General features: G+C 42.1%; 1 protein-coding gene across 3 annotated transcripts in view; it reads right to left on the bottom strand.

The window, feature by feature from the left end:
- The window catches only part of GLMN (glomulin, FKBP associated protein), a 71,000-nt gene that overhangs the window by 28,101 nt on the left and 24,691 nt on the right, over positions 1-18,208 (bottom strand). For all 3 annotated transcript variants that reach the window (XM_029617685.1, XM_029617684.1, XM_029617683.1), the window contains 4 exons: positions 12,958-13,189; positions 6,395-6,497; positions 3,409-3,596; positions 2,072-2,125 (listed from right to left, as the gene is read on the bottom strand). In XM_029617685.1, coding sequence (XP_029473545.1) covers positions 2,072-2,125; positions 3,409-3,596; positions 6,395-6,497; positions 12,958-13,189 — 577 coding nt within the window. The remainder of the gene's footprint in view (positions 1-2,071; positions 2,126-3,408; positions 3,597-6,394; positions 6,498-12,957; positions 13,190-18,208) is intronic.

The following is an 18,208-nucleotide window of genomic DNA, read 5'->3' as shown; positions in this document are numbered from 1 at the left end:
TATGCTCCTACCAACTCCTAAGAGATTCTAAACTAAAACCTGCCAGCCTCCAGATCCCAAGGGCAAAGGGGTTACTATAGGTGAAGCTCCTGACCAATTATAGCCTAGTCCTGCCAGCTGTTGGTGAGGACATACAGGACCTTTCATGTAGGATGAGGCAACCTCACCACAGCAACAAGGGTCCACGAATCTTGTACACATACCCAGTAAAGTCTTGAACAGGCTAATTCATGCCTGCTTATCGACAGAGAATGATCTATTTCATGAAAAATCTCCAGCAAGCTCAACACTTAAATTGTTTCTGAGAGCGGCTGAGACTTTGTCACTACAGTGGAATACTCTACAAGTCAGTGGGGGCAAAAAGAATGAATGAGAGACAGTTCCAAAAAATGTGAAAGACAAATCAGATACTTTTAAATGTTAATTTTTATGTCTAATTTAAAATGTGTAGAGCTACATACAACAAGAATAGTTAACTGAAAAAAGTTTTCACAGGCATGGACTGCTGCTTTAAAACAGTAATGGCTGATAAATAGTTACTTATTACAGATGGATTTTACGGCCAGTCAATAATGAACAGAAATTGCCACTTTTATTGCAAATAGTTTTTAAAAAATAAAAAATCTCAACCTTAAAAAAAAAAAAGAATTGGGCCAGCTAATAACTCAGTTGGAAGTGCTGCGCACTTTCATCTGGAGGACCTGGGTTCAATTTGGGTCCCCATGATGCTACGGAGGCAGCGTTCAAAACCGCTGGGGAGAGGAGGCAGGGGACATCAATCATCACACAAGGGCGACACCTAGTGGCCAACCACAGGGTACACACATACCGACTGATTACTGATGCTACATTAGCTGGGCTAAGTTGGGTAAGGAATATAAAAATAAGAAGAAAAACACCCCAGGTAGGCTTATGAAGCCAATTCCAATTGAGGTGGAAGCCCAAAGGAGCAAGAGGAAGCTGCCAGGCCAAATAAAAAAAGAGGCTTAATTTTCAAGCAGAAGTCTTACTGCCAGAGTAACCTGTTTGTCTATCTTTTTTTTTTTTTTACCTTGAAGTTTCCTCTTACTCCTTTGGGCTTCCAGCTTGAATAGAACCAGAGCGGAGGTGTGGCAACATGAGTCTTCATTTGTACCTACCTGGGGATTTCCCCCATTTTTTTTTTTAATCTCCTCTCAACTTACTTTGGTGCAGTATGTGTCAACAGTCCTCGGTCAGGGGCCATGCACTAAGGCTCCTTCAGGAACTATGCAACCATGGGCCCTCAATCCAACCACTCAGGGTTACCTTTGCAAGGATTTACTATGAGGCCCTCCTCTCAGAGGCTGTGAATGCTGTCTCTGCAGCATTCCCGGCAGGCCAGGCTAGCAAAAGACCTGACCCAGGAAGTTATACCCAGGCCCTCTGCACAGCAATGTTACTGAGCTGGCCCCATTTCCCCATTTTTACTAATTTGAGGTATTTGATTAGGTATTTTAGTAAATTAACATTAGAGCAGACAGATTAAGTGACTGTTGGTGACCCAGATGACATGTTCAGAATTTCTTAGGTGGCTAGCTCGTTTCACATGAGGTTTACAGAGGCAGGACTCACTAATCAGTAATTTAGACTTCTGACATTCCACCATTTGTGCAATTCTGCATATACAAAAGTGTTTGAAGCTAGCCCTAGGGCATGGCCATGGATGCACAGGAACACAGCCTTCTCGTTTTCTGCTTGTTAGGGCCTGTGCATTGCGGAGCTGATACACTCTTGCACCAGGGGAGCGAGAACAATTACTGCTAGGAGAAACCCTGAGAGTGATGCACTGTCTTAGAGACTTTCCTTCCAGCTCTTGGAGAGCAACCAGATTTTAACTACCTAAGCAACTGTCCTGAGAAGCAAGGGGGTGGAAACACAAGGGCTTGATAAGAGAAGTCAAATCTGTCAACAAAGTTAGGTATAAGCTAGAGTTCTAACCAACACGTTTTTTCATAGATATATCAAAAATGTCACATTAGTGCTGCTGTCACAGTTACTTGGTTACCACAAGCATTAGATTTTCTGACCTACTACAGATGAATTATCTTACCTTTTCAACAGCATTTCAATATGTGCCATGTTGCACTGTAGAAGGAATGATGGGCTAAAACAGAAGAGTGATCTATTACTAGTCCATAGTATTCTGAGCATTGCAATAACAGGAAAACAGCAGACATGTTTGTTCTATTCTAATGAATGCAGAAAACCATTCACAAAGTGAGAGAATCAAAAGTTGTGAAATAAGGGCGTGCAAGGAGAAGAGCTGTTCTTGCTTTTTGGAGCTCAGACCTGTGAGCCAGAATGAAGGAAGTGTTGTGCCACTCTCCAGTGTTTTCAGAAAAATCTATGTTTACTGATTAAAGTATAAACCTGAAAATTACTATTTTGCATCTGTTGGTTCCAAGAATCTGCATCATTCTGGTAAACATATAAGGCCGGATTTTAAAAGGCCCGCGTGCATAAAAACAGGGGTTTACGCACGTGGCCGGGCCTTGCGCGCGTTTTAAAACGGGCCCGGCCACGTGCGTAAACCCCGGTATGCGCACAAGTGCTGGGCCTCTCCGATGGGGCGGGCCGGGGGAAGTGCACACCGGCAGCCAGCTGGCGCGTGCAGATTACTTACTGCTCCAGAGGAGCAGTAAGTAATAAAAAAAATTAGTAGATAGGAAGGGTTTATGGGATGGGAAGAAGGAGGAGGTTTAGGTAGGGGGGGGGTAGAGAACTGGGGGAGTCCCGATTGCGTCACCGCATGTATTAATGGAAAATTTGCCCCCCCCCCCCCCCCCGCATGTGCCGTCTGCACATGCACACGCATATTTTAAAAGCCGGCGCGCGCCCATCAGATTTTATAACATGCGTGTGCCGGCATGCGCGTGTTATAAAATTGGCGCAACCGGGAACCGCTCGCACATCGACGTGCGCACCCTCCTTTTAAAATCCACCCCATAGTTTGTAAAGAAAATTCGTGCTTGTGCTCTACCTCTAATAAGTAAAAACTGTGCACACTACACATTCAGATTCGGATGACACAATTAGACCATGCTAACAAATCACTGGTGTAGTTTTTGCAGGTTCAAATGTGTAAATTATAATGGATGGGGAGCAGTCCATAATAACCAGCTATCAAGCTGTACTGACTTCAGTATACAAAGTATCAAAGCTAGGGCCAGGGAAAAAACACTACCTTCCCACCTGTCATTACGAGCACTGTGACCAAGGCAATGAAGCAGAATCGCATCCCAGCAAAGGCAATTGAGGCTATTAACCTCACTCATCACAGAAGTCATGAGAAGTACCGACAGATTACTTAGAAGAAAAAAAATATACCATGTAATATGGTACATTTACACATTGTAGCCATCATAAATATGAAACAAGTCTTCTTACCTGAATACAAGTGGGAAATAGTCCATACCAATGTAGTGTACAAAGAGGAGATACGCTAAACATGCCAGTGAATCCGCAGAATATAATCTATCGTCCTGAGAAAGGTCTTGTTCATCCAAAATCCAATCTGTGCTTCCATGCTGCAGAAAGACTTTGGATAATGGTTCTCCCAACAACCATAAAAAGTCCTACAAAATTATAAAGAAGGGAGTGAAAGATGTGGAAGATTCAAGGTCTAGCACAATCTTTTGCAGATACAGATTCATTTTTAATGAATTATTATTGTAAACTGCTTAAAAAATATTACTTAGATGTATCTCTCAAGCCAACATAGCCTAGTTACTTTCACAGTGAGCACAAGCAGCTCCACAGTGATTGTCAGACCTGGAAACTCCCAGAATTTGTATCAATTGCTGGATCTCCAAAGAAACCCTAGAAAGCTAGGGGGCCCCTCTGTTTACTGCTCTAGTTATTCCCCTTCAGGAAGCCTGCAGAGAACAGAGCAATTGTTTTCTCTATCAACTCCACCTCTCCCTTCCTCAGTAAACCTACAGGCAACAGGCGCAGAGGGCTGATCCTAGAGCAGACACCCAAGGCAAGATAGGGAGAAGCTGGAGAGCAGGAGCAGGAACACATAAATCAGCCTGCACCTACAATTCCAGGAATCGGGATTCAGCTGAGCGTAAAGTAAGGGAGCACAAGTCAGAGAGCTCTCATGGGTGGGGGGAAGGAGAGTGCTGGGGTAATCCCTGGAGGGGTGGGGGAAGGAGAGAGAGAGAGAGAGTGTGGATTGGGAGCAGGGGAAGCGATATTTTCCCCTCCCATTGCGCTATTTATTTAAACAAACATATTCCAATAAAAATTGATCAAAGCGGATAACAATCAAATTCATAAAATATGATAAACAAAATCTGTGGACACAAACAATAAAGCTAAACACAATATTATTCAAAGACTTGTTTAGAAAACATAGCTTTCAGTCTTTTTTGGAACCAAAAATCAACTGCCTCCACTCTTACATCTTCTGGAAGTGCATTTCATAATGAAGGACCTACAAAGAAAATCTGGCCCTAGTTTCTTGCAATCTCATGGTGACCACAGCCCAAATGTTCCCATGTATGGTAATTATCCTTGGGGGCAAAGTCTCAGTGTACAAGCAGGCCGGGAGGTGGATATCAGGCAGGATGCGAACGATGATCTTCACCCTGGAAGCCGGTGCTCCCCCGGGAGGAGCCCGTAGGAGCCCAGCCGCTGGGACTTAGGCGAGTACTGTAGCTGGATCAGGAACAAGCAGGCTTGGGAACTGGAACCAGGCAGGAACTGAAGCAAGACACGGGTACTGGAACCAGGCAGGGAACTGAAGCAAGACACGGGTACTGGAACCAGGCAGGGAACTGGAGCAAGACACGGGTACTGGAACCAGGCAGGAACTGAAGCAAGACACGGGTACTGGAACCAGGCAGGGAACTGGAGCAAGACACGGGTACTGGAACCAGGCAGGGACCTGGAGCAAGACACGGGTACTGGAACCAGGCAAGGACCTGGAGCAAGACACGGGTACTGGAACCAGGCAGGGACTGAAGCAAGACACGGGTACTGGAACCAGGCAGGGACCTGGAGCAAGACACGGGTACTGGAACCAGGCAAGGACCTGGAGCAAGACACGGGTACTGGAACCAGGCAGGGACTGAAGCAAGACACGGGTACTGGAACCAGGCGGGAACTGGAGCAAGACACGGGTACTGGAACCAGGCAGGGAACTGGAGCAAGACACGGGTACTGGAACCAGGCAGGGAACTGAAGCAAGACACGGGTACTGGAACCAGGCAGGGAACTGGAGCAAGACACGGGTACTGGAACCAGGCAGGAACTGAAGCAAGACTCGGGTACTGGAACCAGGCAGGGAACTGGAGCAAGACTCAGGTACTGGAACCAGGCAGGGAACTGGAGCAAGACTCAGGTACTGGAACCAGGCAGGAACGTAAGCGAAGTCTGAAGCAGGAACCAGGCTGGAACGGAGCAACTATCGGCAAGTAGTAACACACTCCGGGGCACAGAGCAACTGGGAACCGCAAGGTAACCCCGTTGCAAGGCAAAGACTGAGGGTCCGCGGCCGGCTTACATAGGCCGCAGCGTCTGACGTCAGGAAGCGGGTGGAGCTTTGAATGGCGGGAACAGGCCTACAAAAGCGTCCTTCTTGCACGCGCACCTAGGGACAGGGCTTTGATGTGTGGTGGGGGGGGGGGAGGGGGGAAGGGAATTGAATTCAGATAGCAACCAACATGGGCCCCGACTAAGAGTGGGGAACTGATATGCAGAAATAAGGGCAAAAGCACAGGCCAAGTCCAAAAGCAAAGCTCGTCAGCATTGCCGGAATTTTCAGAAAGGCTCCTCACCCAATAAAAATGTTACTAGCAGTACTTTTTTATGGGTTTGAAAGTTGCTTGTTTTTTTATTGTAAATATTACTGTCCTAATCATAAGTATTGGGGGTAACTGCATGGATTACCCTTAAGAGAAACCTGAGCGTGACCTACATGGTGCAGTCGATATTACCATAAGAAGCTTTCTGGGCAGACTGGATGGACCGTTTGGTCCTTTTCTGCCATTATTACTATGTTACTATGAAACCAGGAATGGTGTCTACCTGGAAGCATTAGAGCCTCCAAGGGATCAGACAGGGCATGCATGGCTGTTGTGATGCCTGCCTGCCACTGTTCAGTGAAGCAGTATTAGAAATTAGCTACATGAACTGTAGTTATCAAATTTTCAATTTTGGGAAGTAATAAAATATATCGGATACATCATGATTTTCTTGACATGGATCTGGCACTGTCACTCACATTCATGAGCAGCCTCTTTCAGCAGAAACAGAATTCCTTAGAACAAATTCCAGGCTACACTGAATTTGAAACCAGAGAATCTGTCTGGCTCTAGGTAATGCCTTTCCAAATGTTTCTATTTAAAAAAAACCCAATTACACTTACCAAAATATCAGTAGCAAACAACCGTAATGGATGTTCTTCAGTGCCTTCAGATATCCGATCTAGTTGTGCTCTCAGCAAAGGATATTTCAGGCAACTAAAACAACTAAAGAAAAGTGCTGTGTTATTTATCTGTTTTCCTAATCATTTATACTATTTTTGAAAGGTCAACAAATACATATCATGAACATATTATCACAGATGTCGGCAGACAAGGGCCATCTGGCCCACCCTGAGAGTCTGGTTGCCTCTGCCTATGCTAACCCTGAATATCTCTTAGCTGGACTGCCTTCCCTGTTCTTGCCGTGGCCATTATGCTTCCTTACACTTATTCCCCTGCCCACTGAGCTAAGGATAACTTGACTACCTGCAGTGTACTGGACCTTCTCCCTAGCTCAGAAGCTTGGCCAAGTCATCCTGCAGCCCACGTTAAGAAACTGGGCATCTTCCCTCAGTTATATCTAATGTGTTAAAGCCTTGTGCTTTTTCATATGTATTGACCTTGTCTCCTCTTCTTAGGAGCCTGACATAGCCATACCACCTTTCTTTGCAAGCTGGCTTTATTTTTTCTCCTAAAACAGAAAAGGGGGAGGAGACATATCCCTGCAGTACTAAGATCCTGTTTTAGCAAAATGCCTATTTTACAGAGAACAGTTATAATGAAAATATCTTAACAGCATACGTCACATAGTTACACTGACATAAAAGCAGCAGTGTGTTCTTTTTTTGGAAGGGGCAATTAGGAGGTTTAATTACTCTGCTTTGGCAAAGGTTGTATCATCATGACCCAAATAGGATCAGGTGATAGGATGCTAATCCTCCATATTGTACAGCTGCTCAGCCAAAAAGCCAAGAAGGGACTGTCCCCGGCTCATAACTCAGACCCTGCGCTTTGATCTTAGCAAAAGATCAAGAAACAATAATAAAAGCAACACTGCCACATACCAGATCAATGCTTACCAAACCTCAGTGAGGCTCACAGTAAGAAGTTAATTTTGAAAGTACCCATGAGGCTACAAACTACATTTTCAAAATTAAATTCATGTGCATAGTTAACACAGTCCAACCTAAACCCTCCCCCAGTGCCTCCCCTCTTTCCTGCATGGGTGGATGGGATCAATTTTTAAAAATTTTTTCCCTACGGCTAAACTTTCAGATCCTTCTGGCTTTTAAGGAAAGTATCCACCAGAAAAAAAAGAAGATATTTGCCATTTGGTTTGAGGGCAAGGCTTTCGATCCCTTCTCTAATTCCACACAAAAATTGTTTGAGTATCTTCTGCATCTTTTGGAGTCTAGCCTTTAAACCAATTTTGTAAGGGTTCACCTTAAAGCACCTGGTGTTTATCACTACGGGCAGAAGGAAACCTCATCTCTAAACAGCCGTTAGCTGTCGTGTTCAAGTAGAGCCTGCCTCAACTGAAGCTTCTACTCATGAAGCTTCAACATGCTTTTAACTCAGCTGATGAAAGCCCCCTTTGAAACTCTGAACTCTTGTGAGCTCATGTACCTGACATGGAAGGCAATATTTTTGCTGGCAGTCACTTCAATCTGCAGTTAGTGAGGTCCAGACCTAGTGATTTATTCAGCTTATACTAAGTTTTATCAAAACACATTGTTGCTGAATTTCATCCCAACTTCCTGCCTAATATAGTTTCAAGATTTCTACCTTCAACAATCAATTGTCCTACCAATATTTTCCTTAAGGCCACATATTCATAAAGGTGAACAAGCTCTGCACAGTCTTGATTGCAAGAGAGCCACTGCCTTCTACTTGGAGTGGACCAAAGCCCTTAGAAGAACAACCTTTTTTGTTTCCTTTGACTGCAACAAACCAGGAACTGCTGTAGCCAAGCAAATAATTTGAAATAGGCTAGCAGACTTTATCTTGTTCTGTTATGTCCGGGCAGGTCTGACTTGAGAAGGGCACAGCAATGCTCAGAATGTTTGCACAATGGCTGCATCTGTGGCCCATCTAGGTTTGGCCTTAACTGAGATTTGCAATACTGTGACATGAAGTTCTATCTTCATGCACAGCTTTGAACAGAAGACTTCAATTCTCTGTAATTAAGCCCTGTTCCACCACACTATAACTATTCATACATATTTACTCCTAACTACAACATCTGCCTGCCATAACGCCCCTACACATCAATCCAGACATTTGCCAGCCAACTCTTAAGAGGCAGAGGGCAGCCAATGATGAGATAATAACCTTGGGCAACCTGAGCTTCCTACCTCAGTACTAAATTCCACTTTCCTGCCAAGCTTAGTCCCTTTTCTTCCTGTTCAAACCAGCACTTCTCAATAAGTGCTTGAACTGGGCCCTGCTCCAAATATAGGTGTCGTGGGGGTAGGAGATCATCCTAGCCACCTAAGCAGCTTCACCCCAGACACCTCAAAGTCCCCCTATATTGTGAGAATCTTATCTAACTCACACAAAATGACCCTACCTTATTACGTGCACAGTCAGTGAAGAATAAGTTCCACCATATTACTGGCCTTATTGAAGAATTTAATTTACACATCATCTGCCTCACTGCCCTCGCCAAACTCTGCCCTCCTGGCTAACTAATCTACCATACTCCTCTACCCATGGATCATGGAGGGAGAATTGCCATTAATGTTCACCACACCTTGGCTCTCATTCCAGTTGCCACTCAACAAATAGGCAAATCTGACTGCCTGGACTAAGGACCTAAATTCGCCCTAATCTACCGACCATCTGACATTGACCCTAACTCCTTTCTTAAACTGTCTTAATTCATCTGTGACTTGTCCAAGTCTCACAAATCCCTAGTCCTGGGGGACTTCAACTTCCATGCAGAAAAATTTCCCAGTGGTGCCGCAACCACCTTCCAACACAACATGGATGATCTGGGTCAAATTCAATTAATCAAGGTGCCCACTCACAAACAAGATCATTCTCTAAACCTAATATACCACTCTGCTAAAATCAATATTGACACCAACTCTACAACAGTGATCTCAGTCTCATGGTTCAAACTATGCAACTAATCCCAAAAGCAACTCACCTTCCTCCCTCATACGTTCCTCTCATCCATCATGAATGATAACATACTACAATACCTCAACATTCCTGAAAACCCTGCTCCCTCAGACCCACCGAAGGCTGTGGTCAAATAGTGGAATGACCAATTCACCACAGTCATCAATACCCTAGTTCCACTCAAACCTAAACCCTCAAAACACCTGAGGAATTCACCATGGTTCTACAAGTGTCTCCTCCTCCTCAAGCAACAATCCCGAAAACGTGAATGAGCATAAAGGAAACAGTACAGATACAAACTTTCAAAACTGTAAGGAACAGGCAAAAATATATAAAACAGCTATTCACCTAGCAAAAAAAAAAAATCAATATCTCCAAGTAAATAGAGCTCTCTATGAACCATCCAGCCAAGCTATTTGAACTAGTAAAAAAAAGTTCTCTAAAACCATTTCGCACTCACTGCAGAAGACTTTGCAGGATTCATTTCCAAAAAAAAAAAATCAAGATCCACTCTACCAAGATCCCCCCCTCCCTCTACATCTTCACATGAGCTCCCAACCGATAGCATCACACTATCTTCAGAACCATCACCCCTAAATAGATAGAAGACATCCTCCTGTCTGTCAGTCAATCCCCTATCCCAGTCAACCCAATCCTGCCTAGGTTCATCCACTGCCTAAAACATATTCTGGCCCCTTGCCTGTCCAATATATTAAATGGGATCCCTTCCAGGAACACTTAAAGCAGTAATCAGACCTATCCTGAAAAAACCTGGCTCTGACCCAAACATACTTGACCACTACCATCCAGTTTCCAGCCTCCCCTTCTTATCCAAGTTGGTAGAAAAAAGTAGTCCACCACCAACTCCTAGACTTCTTTGAAGAGAGAAACATCCTACATCCACAACAATCTGGCTTCAGAAAAAGACATGGATCCAAATCCATCCTTGTGGACATCACAAACTGTATTCACCTGAATGCTGACCAAGGGGAGATAGTATTCTTATCCTATTTGATCTCACTGCAGCATTTGATACAGTTGACCACAGTCTCCTTATCCAGCACTTGGGAAATGCAGGCATTGGAGGTACAGCTCTCAGATGGTTCAAGTCATTCTTATCCAGTGGAACTCAATCTGTTCTGTGGGCCAACAAATCATCAACTCCCAGAGCCCTCAACTGTGGAATACCCCAGGGATCTGTCCTATCTCCAGCTCTCTTCAACATATATGTTTGTCCAATCTGCAATCTTATCCAAGCCTTTAACATCAAGTGTCACCTGTTCACTGACGATATCCAACTTTGTGTCAATATAACAGTCAACCAAAATTCTAACATCACTAACCTCAGCAGTAGACCACTGGCTCAGTATGCATAAACTTAGAATTGACCCTTCCAAATCGGAATTCCTCTGGCTGAGCTGATGGAGTATCCCCTACCCTCTCTAGCAAATACCCTTCTTCAGCCAAATTAATCGGTCCGAAGCTTGAAGGTCCAACTGGACCCTAGTCTTTCGATGACATCCCACATCACCAAAGTACTGAGAACCTCTTTTTAAGTAACTCTGCCGGATCAGACAACTATGCAGCTATTTCAATCACCTTAACTTGGCTTCAATCATTCATGCTCTAACCAGTTGTTTAGACTATTGCAACTCCCTGCTGAATGGTATCTCCATAACTAACATGAAATGCTTACAGCTCAATGAAAACACAGCAGCCAGGTGGCAAAACAATTGATCACATAAGGACCATTCTATACAAACTATACTGGCTCCCAGTGGAAGCCAGGATTAAATTCAAGTGTGTGAACAAACTGGCCCCGGAGTCTCTCTCACAGCTCCTGACACCCTATCTTCCTCCTAGAGAACTCCGTTCCTCACAAATGGCCTTTCTTGCCCCACTTTCCTGTCTGCTGCTAAACAGCACAAGGCAGAGAGTCTTTAGCTGCTACACCCCCAAACTATGGAATGAGGTACCATAGCACATTCGCCTTGAAGCATGCTACCCCATCTTCTGTAAGAAAGCTAAAGCTTGGCTGTTTGGCCAGACTTTCGATCAGTTTGAGCAAAAAATGTAACCTCTCTCAACCACCTAGGACCATGCCTTGTGAAGAAATATAGTCATTTGTTCGGTCTATACCAGCAAATCCAGTCACTGTGGTCAAAATATAGGTACCCATGTTTTGCTTTGTTGTGTACTGGCCTAACCTTCTATAATTCATCTGAAAGCTTATTAGGATTAGTGGATTATCAAATACCGATGTTTGGAACTATTGCCACTATGTGACTACAGTTTAAACGTTTGTTTTAGGTGCTCTTATATTCATGTTCCCTTTTTATTGCATTTTCTATTAATCTGAAATCTGATTGTTCTATAAAATATACATCGCTTTGGGAGATTTATTGGAATCTGTAAGCAATTCATAAATGTTTTACACATTTATATCCCATTATTGTTTAGACACACTGACTCCCAATGCCAACAGTAGATTTGGTCAATCTGTTGTCCAAGATCTCTCCATCCTGCCTAGAGCCCATTAAATTGTTTCAGGTTGTCTTCTTTTAAAACAATAAAACAAAATGCTTGTCTGTCCACTGGAAGTCTTACTGTTATTATCTCCTTCTCTGTTTGGAAGGCAACCTTTGGCTAGGGATTCCCATTCTTGCTGCTGACTTATCTTGCTTGTCCTTGGAGAAAAGAAAGTTGCTTACCTGTACTGGGTGTTCTCTATGGACAGCAGGATAATCAGCCACACATACCCACCATCTTTCCCTTCTGGTGGTATTTGCAATTACCAATTTTATATATATATAAAGCTCATTACAGGTAAGCAACTTTCCTATGTGCATGGAACCTCACAAAGCTCCCCTCACATATACCGTATTTTGTGCTCCATAAGACGCACTTTTTTCCCCCTGAAGTGGGGGGAAAATGTCTGTCCGTCTTATGGAGCGAATATTAAAAAAAAAAAAAAAAAAAAAAAAAAGCTAACTACAACCCCCCACCCTCCTAACTCCCCTAAGACTTGCCAAAAGTCCCTGGTGGTCCAGCGGGGGTCCGGGAGCGATTTCCTGCACTCGGGCCGTCGGCTGCCAGTATTCAAAATGGTGCCGATAGCCTTTGCCCTTACTATGTCACAGGGGCTACTGGTGCCATTGGTCGGCCCCTGTCACATGGTAGGAGCAATGGACGGCCGGCGCCATAATCAGCCACACATACCCACCATCTTTCCCTTCTGGTGGTATTTCCAATCACCAATTATATATATATTGGTGATTGGGGAGCTTTGTGAGATTCCATGCACATAGGAAGTCCCAGGCATCCCAGTAAAGCATTTCTAGGCTTTTCCAGAAAGTATCTGGGAAGCCTGTCTGCGCTGCCAATGTCAACCACCCATGCTTGATTTTCCTGCTTTCCCACAGAGAACACCCGTTACAGGTAAGCAACTTTGTTTCCTGCAAGCTTCTGTCCTCATGCCTCAAATACAGTCAAGCAATTGTGTTGAAATTCATTAATGCTCACCCTGTCATGAAGTGCACAGTAGCAGACTCATACTTACAATTTTAGCAATTCTGACTTTAATTCCTTGTTGTATTCTTGGCTTTTAACAACCTCAGCAACAAAAGGTTTTGCAAATGTCACCAAGGTGCTGCAGCAGCGGCAGAGCCCATGCTGGTCTTCCTGGATTTGTTCTTTTGTATAAGGGACAGGCAAGGTTGAGATCCGATTCATAAGTGTAGAGAATGCCAGGCCGACTGAATACGCTTTCTTGTCCCCAAGCTTCATAAGCACTGGCCCAAAAATAAAAAAACAATTGGTCAGAGGGTTCATAAATTGTTTTTGCCTTCCTTTATGTGAAATGTTATGAAAATATGTTGAGAAAAACAATACAAAGAGCAGCCTAAGTGATATCCACTGCTGTATACAAACCATTATTATAGCTAAAAATCACAAAGAAGTAACCTGCTTCACACAAGTTCGCCAGCATTAACTTCAGTACTGTAAAACATGAGTTCATGTAGTTTGATACTATCTGCCTAGCAGATGTCCAAGTGGACTAACACGGCAACCACAATTCTTTTTGGTTCAGCTAATGGAAGCGCTTTGCTTTTTGATTCTTATCTTCTAGCTGACTTCCAAAGAAAATAGCTGACATAAGTTATTGACAAAGGAACATGCCATACTGGGTCAGACCAAGGGTCCATCAAGCCCAGCATCCTGTTTCCAACAGTGGCCAATCCAGGCCATAAGAACCTGGCAAGTACCCAAAAACTAAGTCTATTCCATGTTACCGTTGCTAGTAATAGCAGTGGCTATTTTCTAAGTCAACTTTTTTGGTTTGGTTTGGAGCGGGTATTGAAATTTGCTTTGAAGCATGTTTTTAGGGCCATGCTCTGGATCTGAATGTAATTCTCGCTTTTCCAAACCCATGGTGCATTATAATTCAGGTACAGTAAAAGGTCCCTACTCCAAGGGCTCAGTAGGGTGAAGTAACTTGTCCAAGGTCACATGGAGTGTCAGCAGGATTTGAACCCTGATTTCCCTACCCATTAGTCCACACCTCCACTTTTGGAGGCTGTCTTCTGCTTGCTCTCTGCCTTCCTTCTGTACCCTTCCAGGGCACACACCTCGATAGGCCATGAGGGGTGACTAGACAAATCCTAAAGCACTAATGTTGAATACATAAGAAAATAACTTTACTATTTAGCCCGACTATGTTTTCTTTCTTTTAACCAATTTCCAGTGCAGTGCCCCCTATATCTTCACTTTTTAATTTCCTAAAAAGTCTCTCATGAGGACTTTGTCAAATGTTTTCTGGAAATCCAGATACACGTGTATTTATGTCCTCAAAAAATGTAGCAGATTGCTGAAGCAAGACTTCTCGTGGCTAAATTCATGTTGATTTTGTCCCATTAAACTATGGGAATCTATATGTTCTTTATGATATTTTCCATCATTTTGCCTAGTACAGATGTCACTCACTGGTCTATAGTTTCCTGGAGCCCCCTTTGATCCCTTTTTTAAAAACAATTGGCATTACATTGGCAACATTCCAGTCTTCAGGCACCATAGACAAATTTAATGATAGCTCACAAATGACTAATATCAGGTCTGCAATTTCATTTTTCAGTTCTTTCAGCACTCTGGGATGTATACCATCTGGTCCAGGTGATTTGCTACTCTTTAGTTTGTCAATTTGCCCTAGAACATATTTCAGGTTCACTGACATTTGTTTCAATTCCTCTGAATCATCACCTTTAAATATCGTTTCTGGCCAGGCACGATCAAATTTGACTTGATAAGTGGAGGGAGGACATTAAGGAAATCTACTGCAATAGCATTTATCTTTGAAAAGGAAAAACTATGAAAAAACTGGTTAGGAAAAAAATGAAAGGAGCAACTGCAAAGGTTAAAATTTGCATTAGGCATGGACGATGTTTTAAAATACCATTTTTAAATCCCAAATCAGATGTATTCCATGCTTTAAAAAAGATGGAAGGATGGCCAAACAACTGCTGGCATGGTTAAAAGGCAAGGTGAGAGAGGCTATTCTAGCCAAAAGCACATCTTTCAAGAAATGGAAAAGGAATCCCAATGAAGAAAGTGGATAATAGCATAATGTAAACTGCTTGGATAATTTGTTTTTAATATGCAGTATATCAAATCCAATAAATAATAATAATAATCACTGGCAAGTTAGATGCAAAGCTTTGATAAGTAAGGCAAAGGCAGAATTTGAAAAAAGGCTTCCTGTGGAAGCAAAAACTCATAATAAAAACTTGTTCAGGTACATTCGAAGTAAAATGCCTGTGAGGGAGTCAGCTGGACCATTACATGATCGAGGAGTAAAAGGGGAACTAAGGGAGGACAAGGCCATAGCAGAGATATTAAATGAATTCTTTGCTTCAGACTTTACTGAGAAAGATGTAAGGCAGATACCCATGCAAAAAGTGATATTTAAAGACGATTGAGAGGAACTGAAACAAATCACAGTTAATATGGAAGATGTAATAGGGCACATTAACAAACTAAAGAGTAGCAAATCACCTGGACCAGATGGTATACATCTCAGAATGCTGAAAGAACTTAAAAATTAAATTTCAGACCTACTATTAGTCATTTGTGAACTATCATTAAAATCAGCTATGGTGCCTGAAGACTGGAGTATGATCAATGTAACCCCAGTTTTTAAAAAAAGTTCTGGGGTGATCCAGGAAACTATAGACCTTAAGCCTGACATCGGTGCCTGGAAAAATGGTTGAAACTATTATAAAGAACAAAATTACTGAACATATTGATAATTGTAGTTTAATGAGACAAATCCAATATGGCTCCAAGGGAAGTCTTGTCTCACCAATCTGCTACATTTTTTTGAAAGCGTGAATAAACATGTAGTAAAGGTGAGCCAGCTGATATAATGTGTATGGATTTTAGAAACTGTTTGACAAAGAACCTCATGAGAGACTCTTCAGGAAATTAAAAAACATCAGGAGGCAATGTTCTTTAATGGATTAAGAACTAGTTAAAAGAAAACAGAGAGTAGGGCTAAATGATCAATATTTTCAATGGAGAAAGGTGAATAGTGCCCAGGGATCGGTACTGGGACCACTGATTTTTAACATATTTATAAATGACTTACAGATGGGAAAAGTGAGGTAATGAAATTTAACAGCTATGAATAATTTTGTATCATCTGCAAATCACAAGAGGATTGTCAGAAATTGCAGGAGGATCTTTATCTTTATTAAACATTTATGAATTGCTTGGTGCACAAGTCTCTGAATTACAAAGGTATGTACATAATCGCATAAAATGCATACATAATTGACAGAGACAAGAGATAACAAAACTTACACCTGGCCAGTTATGCTGTTTTTTTTTCACAGAAGGACTCTTATTTACAAAAATGCTAATCTGTTCAAGTAAGTTTTTAACTCAGCCTTAATTTTGTCTCAGTCTCAAGCTGCAGTCCTTGCGAGACTGAGAGACTTTAAATGTCATCTGCCTTTTGTATGCAATGTGGACAAGTGCAAAGTGATGCATGTAGGGAAAAGCAATCCAAATTATAGCTACACAACGCAAGATTCAACACTGGGAGTCACCACCCAGGAAAAGGATTTAGGCATCATTGTGGATAATATGTTGAAATCCTCTGCTCAGTGTGCGGCAGAAATTATTAGGAAAGGAAAGGAGAATAAAACAGAGAATATCATAATGCCTCTGTTGTGCAACCGCACCTTGAGTATTGCGATTCTAATCACCATATCTCAAAAAAGATAGAGCAATATTAGAACATGGACAGAGAAGGGCAACCAAAACAATAAAGGAGATGGAACAATTTTTTTTATGAGGAAAGGCTAAAGAGGTTCAGCCTCTTTAGTTTGAAGAAGAGACAGCAGAGTGGAGATAATGAGTGGTATGGAATGGGTAAACACAAATCAGTTGTTTACTCTTTCAAAAAGTAAAAAGAGTAGGGGATATGCAATGAAGTTGCTAGGTAATACATTTAAGACAAATAGGAGAAAATATTTTTTTACTTAACACTTAACTAAACTCTGGAAGTTGTTGTTGAAGGATGTATTAAAAGCTGTTACTGTAGTTGTGTTTAAAAACGTTTTAGACAAGTTCCTGGAAGAAAAGTCCATAAACCATTATTAATGTGGACTTGGAGAAATCCACTGCTTGTCCCTGGTAAAATCAACATGGAATCTATCAACCTTTTGCAATCCTGCTAAGTACATGTGATCTAGATTGGTCACTGCTGGAAACAGGATATGGGCTTAATGGACCTTTGGTCTGACCCAATATGGCAAATCTTATGTTCTTAAGAGTTTAAGGCTCCTATCTAATACTCATTTTCTGTGTAATTGGCCAAGTCACTTTGCCTCCCAATGCCTCTAGGACCCAGCTAAAAGCAAAATATTTATTTTATGCTTGCTTTCCAGGTCAATAAGTTAGTTTGCTTTTTGTTTTTTAGCCCTGCTAATAAACCTAGAACGTCCATCTCAAAATATGTCACACCTAGAGGCATCAAAGCTTGAAGATTGCGAGTGGTACTCCTGAGATTTCAAGGTATACAGGCGTTGCTGAGGAGTGGTGGGAAGAACATTAAACAGTGGATGGGACTGTGAGTCGCTGCATACTCACAATCCTAGTGGACATTGCAAAATAGGAAAAAAGTGTGTGCCAGAAACGACAGACAGAAAAGTATTGTTTTATTGAGTAGAGAGGTTACATCATATGCATGCTTTGTAATCAAAATGTAAATATGCTGAAAGCGTACAACTTGAGACAACACTTTGAAACCAAACATTTAGATTTTAACAAAAAAATACTTGGGAGAACTTAGAAAACAAAAAGGTTTCTTCCCTAGTTTAGTCACTGAAAGTCCAACAAAGTATTTTTGTAAAGTGTTTTGATGCTTCAAAATAAACTGTTGAAGTGAGTTTCAAATATTGCAACTCATCATCATCGTTTATTTATATCATACTTTTCAAACAAGAGAGAGTTCAAAGCCTGTTACAGTAGGTTGGAATACAGAGAAAGGGAAATAAATAGTTGATTATAGTACATAACGTAACAATTTTTACTATGCACAACAGTCAATTATGGTACATAAATAGTGCAGTACAGGGGGTAATGATACAGTAGGTTAATCTCCATTCTAGAAATGTAAATAATGTAAGATACAGTAAATAAACACTATAAAAAGGGCAATGCTACAATGCTATGTAAGTAGTGCAAAACGGGAAGTTCAGTGAGTATACAAAAAAGCTATGGACAAAGCATGCACAGACGGAATGAACTAT

Source organism: Rhinatrema bivittatum, chromosome 10 (assembly GCF_901001135.1).
Source record: "Rhinatrema bivittatum chromosome 10, aRhiBiv1.1, whole genome shotgun sequence".
Classification (NCBI taxonomy): Eukaryota; Metazoa; Chordata; class Amphibia; order Gymnophiona; family Rhinatrematidae; genus Rhinatrema; species Rhinatrema bivittatum.
The sequence above is the reverse complement of the archived record's forward strand: the minus strand, read 5'-3'. Positions and strand labels throughout refer to the sequence as shown.